This window comes from Micrasema longulum, unplaced genomic scaffold, assembly GCF_059751315.1.
Source record: "Micrasema longulum isolate JH-2025_06_02 unplaced genomic scaffold, ASM5975131v1 h1tg000521l, whole genome shotgun sequence".
Classification (NCBI taxonomy): domain Eukaryota; kingdom Metazoa; phylum Arthropoda; class Insecta; order Trichoptera; family Brachycentridae; genus Micrasema; species Micrasema longulum.
Window position 1 is genome coordinate 194,037 of NW_028277718.1, and position 14,416 is coordinate 208,452.

At 30.9% G+C, this 14,416-nt stretch overlaps 1 protein-coding gene across 4 annotated transcripts in view; it reads right to left on the reverse strand.

Moving 5' to 3' along the window:
* Positions 1-12,527: 12,527 nt before the first annotated feature.
* Positions 12,528-14,416, reverse strand: part of LOC148280870 (acyl-CoA Delta-9 desaturase-like) — a 202,620-nt gene continuing 200,731 nt past the window's right edge. For all 4 annotated transcript variants that reach the window (XM_088227656.1, XM_088227658.1, XM_088227659.1 and 1 more), the window contains one exon: positions 12,528-13,164. In XM_088227656.1, the coding sequence (XP_088083782.1) occupies positions 12,660-13,164 (505 nt within the window). In that variant the 3' untranslated portion in view covers positions 12,528-12,659. The remainder of the gene's footprint in view (positions 13,165-14,416) is intronic.

A 14,416-nucleotide genomic window follows, 5' to 3' on the forward strand; every position in this document is an offset into this window, starting at 1 on the left:
CTTTTGCGCGCACTGAGAGCATGAATTAATGTTTTTTTTTTCATGTTTTTAGCAATTAGATGAAAAATATCATCATTTTTGACTTCAACTATAAATAATTGAAGCTATTGCCGATGAAAATTACACCCTTACAATTTAAAATCTCTCATTTTTTGCATGTGTAGTGACTAAACAGCACCGTAACGCGTAAGTTTTTAGGACAGTAAGGTCCAGGGAGAGTCGCAATACACACAGCAATTAAGATCAATTAACATTTTTTTTTTAAATGGAAAGTCTCAAAACGAGAAGAAATATAATCGACTTCATCAGGCTTTACAAAATTTTTCATTATTACTGTTGAGACTAAGTGCAAAGAAATACCTCTCACCAGAGGAAAACAACTTAGAAAGTGGATATATAATAGGTTAGAGGGGAAGATTGCGTAACTCCACTAACCCCCTGTTGTGTTGAAGCGTGACGTAGCTTTGGAACCCAGTGGAAATCTGGCTGTCTCGTGACGCTGGCACTTGTTTTTGGAGCTGGCAGCCTGGGTAGACGCTGACGCAGATCGGTTGTCGTAGTTTGTTTTAGGATCACCTCTCTCGTTCGATGTTAGTTTGGTACTGAAGATTTTAACAAAGGAATTTGCAAATTAAGATGTATAAACATGTTGCCCCGCAATTGACGTTTTTTTGCCAAAATTGTCGACAAGTTTTGTTTATTACAAACGACCGCTACCTTTTCTTAATTTGGAGAATCATATTAACAGTAAGTCCATTAGTATTTTCAACGGCTGGTTTAGAACATTAAGCTTTTATTTCAATTTTATAATTTTTTTACTTAAAAATTTTCATCACAATAAAATGTATTATTTGTATAAACATATTATTTGTTTTACGCTGTGGCGCAGGAGAAAAGACGGCCACCTGTGAAAATGGCAACGCGGGTTCGATTCCCGCCAGTTGCAAGAAAAACATCCAAGAAAGATGTTTTCCTCAATTGGTCTGGGTATTGTGGTGTATTTTCCATTACCTCCTTCCATATCTCCTCTATTTCACCTGCTGATAAGCCTCTAAATAGAGACACAGCGGGTTATTCCTTTCAAAAAAAAAACATTAAAAATAACTTAAAAATCAAAGAAAAGGAATAACATAGAAAATGTGTTATCACACTTGTTTGTTAAACTTTTATACTAAAAAATAATAAACGTAAAAAAATTATTACTTTTTTTGTTCTATAAAGTACTTTTTATGTATTAAACTTGACAGTCAAGCTAAATTATTAACTCAGTTTGAGGTTAGTGTGGCTTAATTTGTGCATAACACAATCCAAATATAACATTTTTAAGTTTACAGTACATAATATGTCATCAGCTCTTTTTAATTGTTATCAATTTTTATCTTTTATCTTTGGCAAATGTTTTAAAAACTTTCCCATAAAAAATTCTAACAGACCTATTATTATTTTACAAAGTAACCAACTCATTTATTGACTGTCCAGATTAGATAGAGTTGATGTGTATCGGTGTACTTGGTCGACATTCCCATCTCAGATCTCTTTTTTGTTCTGCAAGTTCTAGAACCAACTAACACGTGCACTCACGTATCTCCAGGCTTCATAGAATCAGCACCAGGAAAAGGCTGATAGGTTCTGGACTTAATATTTTGATGTTTTTTGCTTTTTTTATTAATTTATAATTTTGTATATTTAATTTTTTTATGTTGTAATAAGGTTGTAGTTGTGATAAAGAAATAAATATATTGTTGGCTGTGATCAATTTATTATAAAGGGTGACGAGTCAACCAATAAGTCTTGTATGTCATGTATGTATGTCCAGTTTTCTGTAATAGTTTTATAATAATTAAATAAATTTTTCTTTTATGTAAAAAAGGATGCAATTCATAATTTGTTGGACAAATTATTAAAGCGTATTGGTATATTTATGTATTTAAAACAAACATTTGATAGTGTATTATTAAATAAACTTATATCAAAATCAAAGGGTGTGAGAGAACGGGAATGGATGGCAAAACCATTAAATAGTTTTTAAACTTTCTATAATATTAATTTTTTCAACTTAATATGAGAACTGTTTGTTTATTTTTCGGCATTTTATTCAAATTTTATTCTATTTTATTACTGTACACGGCACAAGGGCTTTTTTAATTATAAAAATATAAACATGAAACATAAGTGTTTCCAAATAAAAATAAAGTTATATGTAAACCTATTATTTTGAAACAAAATAATTTAAAAACGATATGAGAATAAAAATTTCACAGTTTTAAAAATATATAAATACATATATTGTTTTATTTTTACTGTAATACTCTGCAATACTTCGCAGAACATACTTCGGTTAAAAAATAGGAATAGCAAAAATCATTAATTCTTTTTTTTTATATTGTTGCAATGCCTTGATATTGAATGCTCTTGGTAGGGGAAGGTGGGACATGACGGGGTATAGAGGCAAAATGGGGCCCCATGATAAAAACCGAAATCTGTCGAGTAGCTGCAAGTCCATCACACATTTTTTTTCGCTCCCTGGACTTTATGTTAGTGCCGCAATCACAGTGGCAATGAGTGCACGCTCCTAAGCGGAGCGATACTAAACATGTTTTTTTTTTCAAATTTGATATTATTTAACCTCACTTTGCTAATTGAGACATTGAAGGAACAATATCGTGATTGAGACTGCCTGATGGTCGCTATACAAGATCTTACTATTAGATTTCAAGGTGAGATCATGAATTATTAATAGAAAAATTGTATTTTATAATCAATAGGTGTTTTTAGCAAACATAACAAAAGAGTCAAGATAGAGTACTTGAAACCTCATTTTGCCTCATGGGGTTTTGGGAACTCCATCTTGGTTCATAGCTTGGACCGCAAGCATTGGCGATTTTTGTGACTGTTTGTCATTTATTTATTTACGGGCTTATTCAGTCCATTCAACAATGGCAATCACAATATCTTATAATACATACAGGTACAATTGAAGTAAAATACAACCAAAGAAAATTAAAGCTAAAACAACAAATTAAATAATAATGACTACTAAAGACAAGATCTGGTCTATCTTTGTGATTTTCATATCTGGAAAGTCTTACACCAAAAAAATCAAGATCTTGTCTCGAGTTTACAATCGGCACAATCGTGACATTGGTGCATGCAGGACAGAGTTACGTTTATATCGCAGAATATGGTCTGAAACTAAATTAAAAAGACAGAGAAGGAGAACTGGTAAGAAGAATGCATGAAAACAACTGACCCATCTTGTTTCACTAGTGGAGCCGTAAGACTTTTCTTAGTTGATTAATTTCATCCATTTTTTCGTTTTTTTTTTTTTAAATATGGAACATTTTTTAGGTTACCTATAAAACAATCCAAAACAACAATCTATGGATGTTATTAAAGCATTACCTTTGTAGTCAAACATTTTAACTAATGTTAGTAAATATAAGTATTAAACCACTTATCAACTTTTCATGTGTACCGGTTTCGAGACGTATCCGTCTCATCATCAGGACACTTATTACTACCAAATATTATAAATCAAATTTTAAGTGCATCTTTGGACACGGTTGTGATTCAATCCCCCTATAGCGCTGTATGTTATTAATGTATGTATGTAGTGAGTGTCCTGACGAAGATACGGGTGCGTCTCGAAACCGGTAGATACTAAAATTGGTATATATATATTTATTTTTTTAAATTATTACCGAAGGCACGATTTTAAGTAGAAATAAAGGAAAATGTCACAAAAATGTATGTGATTTAAAATGCTTGTATTTTTTTCAAAAACAAAAAATTAAAATTTGACAGCCGCCACTTTTATGTCAAATGTATTTTCAAATTATTACTACAAATTTTTGTTCAATACTGGCAAAGTCGTATGATTTCTTAATTTTGCGTTCGTTTTACCTGACTTCAGCCTTTTAAGAGTCCCGAACCGCGGCAAGCTTTCACAAGCGTCCGTTGGGCAAGCCAAACCAAGAGCACGATCCTCTCACTTTCGCTTGTCGACGCTTGGCATGCGTGTAAAGCCACCTATATAAATCTCTATCTTAAGTTGGTTCCTACGTGATTTTTATCATGTCTTAATCAAACGATATCAGTTATAAGTCAGATGACCGATCGAGTAAGATTTATAGTATTTACGTGGAACAAATTTATGTTGTCGTTTAGACAAAACGTGATGACCATAGGAAATCTAATAACTATCAAATTCATTCATAGATTGTCCAGTTTGCAGACATATGTAGCAGTGTACGTTCTTTTCATCACGTAGACAGAAACATGTTCCTTGCATACTTATTTATATAATATTATGTTTATCCGCGTGACATTATTAGATAATATCAAAATGCGACTAGCAAAATATTTGAAAAGTGTTTTATATGTAAATTAGTTATAATCCTCTTTAGGTTTGCAGAAACTATTTTTAAGTATATGTTTGTTTATTATATGTCATTTTATTTATTTTTGTTTTTATTTAGTGCAAACAAAATTTCATAGGCAAAAAAATTTGAGTACGTACTTGAAATACAAAATAAAACTAATTAAGTGTTTAACATCTAAAAACTGCAAGAAATTATTTTTTTTTACATTTTTTTTGCACCACAACAGGCCAGAAGGCCTAATTACAGGGATGAATTACATCACAGAGCACCCAGGCTTGAGAAAAATCACATTTTAATTTTTGTGTTCTCACCGGGAATCGAACCCGGAACCTTCCGTGCGTGAGTCAAGCGTCTTGACCACTACACCACGGAGGCTGCCAAAAATATTCCTATCAGCCTTACTAGATACAAAAATACATATTCGAAATATAGTTGATAAAGAAATTAAAGAAAATTTGAATAACACTAAACGATAAAAAAATATAATTTTAAAAGTTATTATTTTAAACTTCTTCTTAGGTAAATAGTACTCGTATACTAAAATAAAGTAAAAAATATAAAGATAAATAATTTGTACGTATGAAAAAAAAATTCGGAAAAGAAAAACAACATTGAATTGTTTACAATTTTGTAAAGCAGGCCCTTGTCATACATATTTCTTTTGTATGTTAGTATATTAGTATATCAATATAGAAATTAAAAAATAACCTTGAAGAAGGGGTAATTGTACATAATATGTAAATGGTTGTATGTACTTTAACATGTTTAGAAATAAGCATATATTAGTAAGCCATTGCTTAGCTGATTTCATTTATCACTTTGTAACATGCAACATCAATTCTTCGACCCCTTTATTTATCGACGTTAATAATTCAATATGCATAATAAAATTCGTAATTCTGCATTCTACACGAGTTTGTTTATCCTTTTTTTCTTGCATCGGTTGATTTTTAACACGAAAAAATACATTCTCATATATTAATTTGTTTTCTAATACAATAAAAAATAACACTTATGTGTGTACTCGATAATTACTATTTTTTATTATAAATTCTTTATCGTCACTAATTTTGTAGATTTGATTTTATAATAATGACTTGTCTCGGGGATTCCACGAAAGCTTCTCCGCACAAACCGCATATAAAGACATTATTTTGTTCTTACAGAAGATAATCCATAAATGTATTGGATTGTGGAAAAAGGGTCAGTGAATTCTTCACTGACTGAGAATATTGGAAATGATTAATTCGCCGAAACGATTACTTAACTTTTAAAACGACATGAAGTTCTTTTTAAAAGCCACCAGATCTGTGCATCGGACACGACCTATTATAAGGCCACGGATTTACTCCATTCTTCAGTATTTATGGACAGGGGTAAAGAGACAAGACCACAGGATGTGTTCGGATGTTCAGTAAACAATGGTAACGCATCCATAACGCCTTCTTATAAAATATGTAAATAAATAAATAAATAGCTTAGCAGTCGATTTTTTAATTTACCGAGTAATTAAGATATTTTCGTTTATATAATTTAACGTTGTAAAAAACAAGTCCAACGTACCCCGTTTTTGAAAGCATGTTAGTACTGGAATATAATTCTATGTTGTCTGATTTAGCGGCATTTGACGGCCGCGGTAGTAAGTCATCCATATAATGCCCGTGCTCTAGAATTTGTTTTTTTTCAATTTTGTCAAACTTCAAACTCACCAACAGAGGGGTGTACTTACGTAGGAGTTTTTTTTAAAATTCATTGAATTTAATTTAATTTTAGTATTTTATTTATCCAGTAGAAAGAAATAATTGGGTAGAAATTATAAAGAACTTACGAAAAGTATCTGATTGAGATCCACAAAAAACAAACGCTGTTTGTTAACATTGAAAGACAAACTGTTTTTATAAACAAAAAAAAACATGTTTTAATTTTTTTGTAAATGCATTCTCCTCGATGAAAAAAACATTAATGCTCCTTACTTCTTTTTTACAAATAATATTAAACATTTTAAGATTTACGAACAAGCACAGCGCAAAGATCTATATTTCTCTGACAACTGCACGTAAATCGGTTAAGACGTTTAGGAGTTCAGCGACATCACACGTACAGAGGAATTATATATGTAAAGATGTCTTTAAAATTGTGATTTCCAATCCATTAACTATTGATAATCTTCAACCAAAACAGGATGCAAGAAAATATTCGTTCATGTATCGTTTATGACTGGGCTTTGCCACATAGTTAAATGGTTCTGGTTAAATAATATTTTTTTTAATAAAGCTAATTTTTTGGCGTAGGTAGAATAGTTAACATTTTTATATTTCGAATATCAATATTATTACATTTTTGCAGTTTATCGATTGTGTTTTATATTTGTTTGTTTGTTTTTAATTTGCATTACTTTAAATGCAAATTCTTATGGAACAAGTCTTCATTATATTTACAGGTCCATCCATCTGGATACATTGAGGTGAACAAGGTCAAACATTGAAGGATCTTAATATTTTCCATTAGCGACTGACTTTAAGGACGTTTAGGTCAAGTCAAAAATTATGTGTCGCCAATATCAAGACAATGTCACAAATTTCCGTTTATTATTTGTGGTCAAACATTTTAATAAATATTAGTATTTAACCACCATATATGTCTGCCGGTTTCAAGACTTACCCGTCTCTTTGTCATGGTACTCACTACACCAATATGCAAATACTAAGATACACTTTCATCTTTACCGTCACTATACATAGTTTATATGAAAAAATACTTAAATAACACGCACAGCTAAAGGGAATGCAAACACCACCATGTCCAAACATGCATTAAAATTAGGTCTATAATATTTATCGATATGTTGCAGAATGTGTGGGGGGAGGGTTAGAAAGGGGAGGGATTAAGAGGTTGAATGTTACAGGATTGGTTAAACTGGATTGGCAAATAAAAAATTAAAAAATATTTTCCTAATAAAAAATTCAATGTCTTTTCAATATTACCCACTTTTGATTTTAAATTAACCAATAGTGTAATGTTCAACCTTTAGGCTCCTTCCCTGCTTAATCACCACCCCACACATTCTGCAACATATCGCTAAATATTATTAACCTTATTTTAGTGCATGTTCGGACATGGTGGTGTTTGCATTCCCATATATATGTAATTTTTGTATTTTTTCAAAAATACTATGCATACTGGTGATGGTTAAGACAAAAGTATTTGCATGCTGGTAAAGTGAGTTTCCTGACAAAGAGACGGGTACCTTTCAAAACTGGTTAACATTAAAAGTCAGTAAGCGGTTAAATACTTATATTTACTAACGTCAATTCAAGTATATTAATAATACTTATACCCCAAACCACTAGTAAACAATTCTAATTTATTTAATTTAATTTCAATTTGACCATTGATAGCATCTCAAAAGCCTACCATCCATCTGCAGTCTTGTCAAGTTCTGGGAGACTTTCTGTCAGCCGCACAGTAGTTACAATAAAGTAAGCGTCATTACCTATTCCTAAAGAACACAAATTCTATGCAAATTATTAAGGGGAAAGACAGAAGTTAAGACAGGGGCCAACACATCGACCATACCCCGTCCATATCCAAATCCTCTTTTTTATTTTGTTTTTTTATTTATTGGGGATATCAACATGTAAAAAATTATGACAAATAAAATATACAGAGAATAAAACCAATGACAGATATCCACAGAAATACATGAAATACTCGTACAATACATGTTTGTGTGGTGTAAGTGTAAGTGTGTGAGAGGGGGTGGGTGAGTGGGTGTTCCATTATTGGAATAGTAATATGCTATAAGTAATAATACTCTTACTGCTACTTTATTTACTTATGTTTTGAAAACAAGTTTTTACCCGTGGCTTTGCTTGCATGGTATCGGAAAGAAATTATTTCATCAATTAGTTTTGTCGTTTTCAATACATAAATTCCAAATGGAATTATATATTTTTTCCGGATAAAAAGTAGCCCGTATCAATTGCCGGTTTTTCAACTATTGCGATGCAAAAAATACGACGATTCGTTAGTCTATGGCAATGTTGCATCGTCATTCTGTTTAAATATTAAAAAATATTATTTTTCTTTTAATTTTTTTCCCTTGGAAATGAGTTGTTTTTCGGATAATTATCAATGACGCTTTTCAGCTATCCGGCTATCCCTATGCAAAATATCAAGACAATTAGTCCCTCTATTGCGAGTGAAAGAAACAAGCAAGCAGACAAACACACATTCGTATTTTCGTATTTATAACATTAGTATGGATATATACAAACTTTACAATTAACTGAAAAAAGCAGATTTAAATAAGTACGTTTTTATATGTAAAGCATATTTTACTCGACATGTTTACCTCAATGAGGAAATATAATTTTTAATGTCTCATATTGTATTTTTATACTCCAAAAAATTAATGAATATATATATTTTTCATTTTCATAAAATAACATTTATGTTTAGAACATTTTTGATACTTTTCATATTGTTCCTATTGCCTTTAACCCACTTTTTATTTGGAAGTGCATTTTGTACAAGTAACATGTTTTTTGCTGTGGAAACTACAGAACCAACACTGGCTCCTTTTCAACAATATTGAGAATAATAATTTTTTTACTAATATCAATAGTTTTTATATCAATTTAAAGGGGTTTATTTATTAACTGGGTTGTGGTCCCGTGGTTAGTGTCACAGACTCACGGATCAGAAGTCCGAGTTTCGAAACCCACTCTACCCAACTTGATTATCATTTTTTAATAGTAAGTTATTAATGACTCGTTTCAAAAAACATCTCGATTTGTTTAAATTAAAATGAATTTGAAAGATTAAAATAAGAATTTCCACAACGCCGAGAACCTTGTAAAGTATGCGAGCGTGGTTATGGTTCTCGAAAGACATCTGCAGTGTGCGAGCATAGCCAACCGTTTTGCCATGGATAATTGATAATCATTATAAAAGATTGCTGGATTTATTTACTTTCTTTTCTGTTTCTTACAACGTCAAACCAGTGTACGTCCCAAATCATTACGAGACACCTATTCTCGAAAGTCTTTAATTTCTCGTTTCTTTCTTTTCTATCTGCTTCTAAGTGAAGGGTGTGGACATTAAAAGACGCCTTTAATAAAACTTATCACCAGTAAGCACTCTCATTTTCCTTAGTTTCCCCTAATAAAGCCGAAAGATCATCATCGACAGCCTTCCAGAACGGTGGGAAAGTATATACGAAAATCAACATTGGTATAGGTTCTCCTGAGGCATGCGCAGCACGTGTCCAAGCCAGGTACACTGCCGCGTCTTCAAGACGCTCGTAATAGGAGGCTGCTGCATCTATTATCGGACTTCAATGCTTGCTATGAAATTGAACCAACTTATGTATAATATTCTCCTCAACCATTTACTCTCAAAGCTAGGAAATTTAATGTTCTGAGCTTTGGTAAGCCTGTTTTGGGATCTGAATAGTTAGATACTCCGTTTTCTATTCGTAAAGGGATTAAGGATGCAGAGATTACATTTTAAGCGGCAGTCAATTCTTGCCGAGGATATCTTCAAACTGTTGAATAGAGTGACGGCCATTCCTAGCCAAACACCCAGAGCGTTTATAAAGCTTTGATTCTACGTTCCATGCGCTCCTGAGTTCATAAAATACTTAAATGAAAGTACTATTTACAAACCTAGCAAATCAATCTTTCTTTATTTTGAGCAAATCACAAAAAACTAATACAATACTTAACTTCAACTTTTTTTTAAACATCATTTTTTTATTAAAATTAGTAAATATTTTATACGTAAGCAGTGATTACATAAGCATGATTATTTCAAGAAACTGTATTGAAATAATAAATTTAATTTTATACATTCCAACTTTACAATACTCAAGTAGAGGTTGCCATGTTTGCAACAAACCCGATAATTTCAAAGTCAAGTTTTTACAAATAAAGTGGTATTTCAGTGTAATATTTTTTGTAAGAAATTGTATTCTGAATAAGTTTTAACTAATATCTAACTTTTGGTGTACTCATAAGGAAAGAAGATGACCCTGGAGAAACTTGTTGTTGTCGTCAGCGTAGAGAGAAGAAGAGCAAAGAAAGTTGCAACAGGATCTTTCTTTTGTGACAGCTTTCAGAAATGTGGGGTGCCGAGACGAGCATTAAATTTAATGCGGTATTAAATTTACCGGAATTATTATTAAATTTACTGTTGGTCAATTTAGGAATTTAAGTACACCAATTAATGCGGCTTGTCTCATTCAACTGATAATGCCAAAAAAAACGGATTTTGATTTTTATGCTGATACGCGGTATTGCATATTTTTGGAGCCCCTCAAAAAATGTTGACACTGGACCTTGCAAAAACATGTGGATGTTCTGACAGTCTTTAAGCCCATTTCAGGAGTATACAAATTCACACTACTCCAATAATAAAATATTTTATTTAAAAATTACTCCACCATAATTTTAACGTGCATTATAGAGAATGAAGTAAAGGAGTAATGAATGCTCCATCGTATGTGTTGGTACGTATTTTTAAGCACCAAAAAAAATATGCAATTAAAATAAATATCTACACGATTTCGATTGAAAATTATTTATTTATTTTATTTTATTTACATTTTCACAGTATCAGATCACATGAATATTTAATATCGGGACACCCATAATATTAAGCTTTTGACAGCCAAAATGGGATTTTTATTTTTCTAAAATTAAGATTGTGGTAAAAACAATAAATATTTTTGGCACATACTGAAATGGAACTTGAATCAACATAAAAATATAAATAAAAGAGAGACTTAAAAGATAGAGAGTGTGTTATCAAAACTGTTTCAATTATTTTTCAAAATGATGGCAAAAGTCAACTTTATGTATAAGATTTGAGTAAGTTTATAATATCCCAATATTTGTTCTTGTAAATGCCTATTTCCTACATCATCAAAACCATATATTATATTATTTGATTTTTTTATAAAAAGGGTACATACAACATACGTACACACATTTCAAAATAAATGTATTTTATTACTGTAAATAAAATTTGAAACAACTCTAAGTTTGGGCGGAATCTATAAAAAAATATTTTATTTTTATCATCACACTTTATTTCAAAAGTATATTTTAACTTAATAGTTTTTACACTTTTAATTTAATAATTTTAAATAACATTAACATGGAAGAATAACATATAATGTATTCAAGTCGCGATAAATTATATTCAGAGGAGGAATTTAGATTTTTAAAACACAGAAATACCTTACAAATGCATCAGTTTATAGCGTTTTATTTAACTGTTTTTAAATGTTCTAACGACATCCATTTGATGCATGTGTGAATATGATCAATAAAAAGTTTCGTCAAATTTTAACTTCTTGTTTGACTGTAGTGTAATATAAGTCTGCATAAGATACAAGACTTGATATATCTCTCTTATTTATTTTACTTTGAAATAGCTTAATTTGGAATCTTTAAATGTACATTTTAACACCAGATTTGGAAAGTTATATTTGTATGAATATGTTAGATTTTCATACAAAAAATAATTATTGTTGCTATGCGAAGAATAACATACGAATAAAATTGATGCAAACACCACAATAAATCTGTTTTGCTGTATGAATTCTTATGAATATGCTTATTCAAGCACGAGAATAGAACTTATAACCAGAGGGATGGTGGCCGGTGTTTTCATGAAAAAGACAAAAAAAAGAAGGATTTTGTGTGCTACCGGCTTATTATTAATGATTTTAAATATATTTAGCTACATACAATTATAATAAATTTGTTGATAAATTATGGAAAAGAAATAATTTGTGTGCTGAAAAGCATGTCTCCATGTTTTTTGGTAAATTTTTCAAAAGATAAACCGATGTTACATCACCACATGTAAATGTTTTTTTATTATTAAAGCCTTTAAAGAGTTAATAATATGAAAAAACAAGAAAACGAAATAACAAAAAAGATGCAATACGGAAAACGGCAAGATTACTCTTCTACCAAAACCAAATATTATATGACTGAGTTCAGAAATTTTCTCTTTAAAATTAATAATTATAGTATGTAGATAAATTAAAGACTAATGGGCACTTCTTGTTTTGGGCTATTTTCAGATTCTATAAACCAAAGTTGAGAAAGCTCAAAATGTTGAAATTTTCAATTTTTCCTTTTGAACATAAAAATACAGTGAATGACGAAAAACCAAAATAATGCAAAAATTGAAAGCATGGTTTCGGAACAAAACGCTACAACCTTTGCACGAGCCTTATGTGTTGAGAAAAAGTAAAATTTTCTAATCTTCTTTGGGATTTATCCTAGTGACTAGATCCTTGTCACATTGTAGAAGATCTTTGTCTCCCCATCCCCACAGATTGTGGCTGCCATCACCAGTTCTTTTGACTCTCTTCTCAATTATGTCAACCGAAGCGGTCTTCAAATCGTACGCCCACCCAATCTTGGCCATGATATCAATAAAACCTTTGGTGAAATTCGTGGAATACCCACCGAGCTCAGCGGTTTTGTAATCCCAGGGGAACGTGTGGTGGTAGTTGTGGAAGCCTTCGCCTAAGACGAAGGTAGCGACTGACAGGTTTTCGACGGGACTGATGTGTCGATCGTAAGGCTTGGAGCCGAACTTGTGGGCGGCGCTGTTAACTAACCAGGTCACGTTAAGGACGTAGGTATAGCGGAACATGGTAGCGACGAACCAAGCGTTGTGTAAGGACTCTCCCCAAAAGTACATCGGCACCAAGGTTGGCATCGCGAAACACAGCAGCGGCATCAAAATCAAATAGTACCTGGAAATTGATAAATCAGTATTAATCGAAATTTCGTATACAATAAAACGACAAAAGAAAGGTCCACAATGTGTTTGCTGTTTTGTATTACTTATATTTCAAATTTTGATCGAGCACGCTGTAGCAAATTTCGGCTTCATATTATCTGCAGCTAATTTAATACGAGAATAAATCCTTTTTATATTTTACCAAATCTAATTTTACTTGAAAAGAAATTTATAACGACGGTTGAGCCGTTATTTAAATCACAGTTTAGGTGGACTAAGAAATGTAAAATTCATTATTGTTTCAGACGCCTATAAAAACGTAAATGAGTACGTTGAAAAATAAATTTGGTCGAAAAACTTGGTTCTTAAGTTTAATTTGATTTTTCCGTTGAAAATTATATGATTATTGAATTCTTTTTATGATACGTACATACAGATTTACACTAATTTATTCGAAAATTGTGTAAGCCACTTAAACTCTACAGTTATTTGTCGACCGGTTTCGAGGTCATCGTCAAGACTTAAGCTAACAAAGAATTACTCGCGTTGTTATTAATTTTATTAAATATTGTATAAAAGAAACAGGGAAAGAAATAATATAATATAAATCATAACTGGAATATGTTAAAATAAGATTTTTGGTTAAATTTAATATATTATGTGATTGTCTAAAGTAAGACCATTTTTATTTAAGTGTAAAATTTCTGCACCCGTTTCTTGATAACTATTATGGTTTTTGGATATAGGATGATTTGCTAATTCTTAAAAGTTGTTATTGCTGAGATATCTTATATTTTTTGTTCTTTGATTCAAATTTCTAATTAATTTGTAGTTATTACAATTTAGAAATTCGGGCAAGTTAAATTCAAAATTCAATTCATTCAAATCAATTTACTTTTGATATTAATATCATTCACTTCGTGGTCAAACATTTTAATCGATGTTAGTGAATATGACAATTTAACGGTAAGTGGTTTAATACTCATATTTACTTACATTTGTTGAAACATTTTAATTTACATATATAAGCGATATTATTGTACGAGATATTACGCCAATTATATTTTTTATTAGAAGAAATATGAGAAAAAAGTAAATGTTAATTTATATGGTTTGAGTTTTTTATTTCAAATATTATCAATTAAATCATTTTTTAATTTTAAAAAAGCCATCAATGTTTTTTTAATGTTTAATTTCAAAAGTCAATATTCATTTCGTGATATTGAAATGAGACGATGTAACATAGAGTGGAAATCAGATTTTTT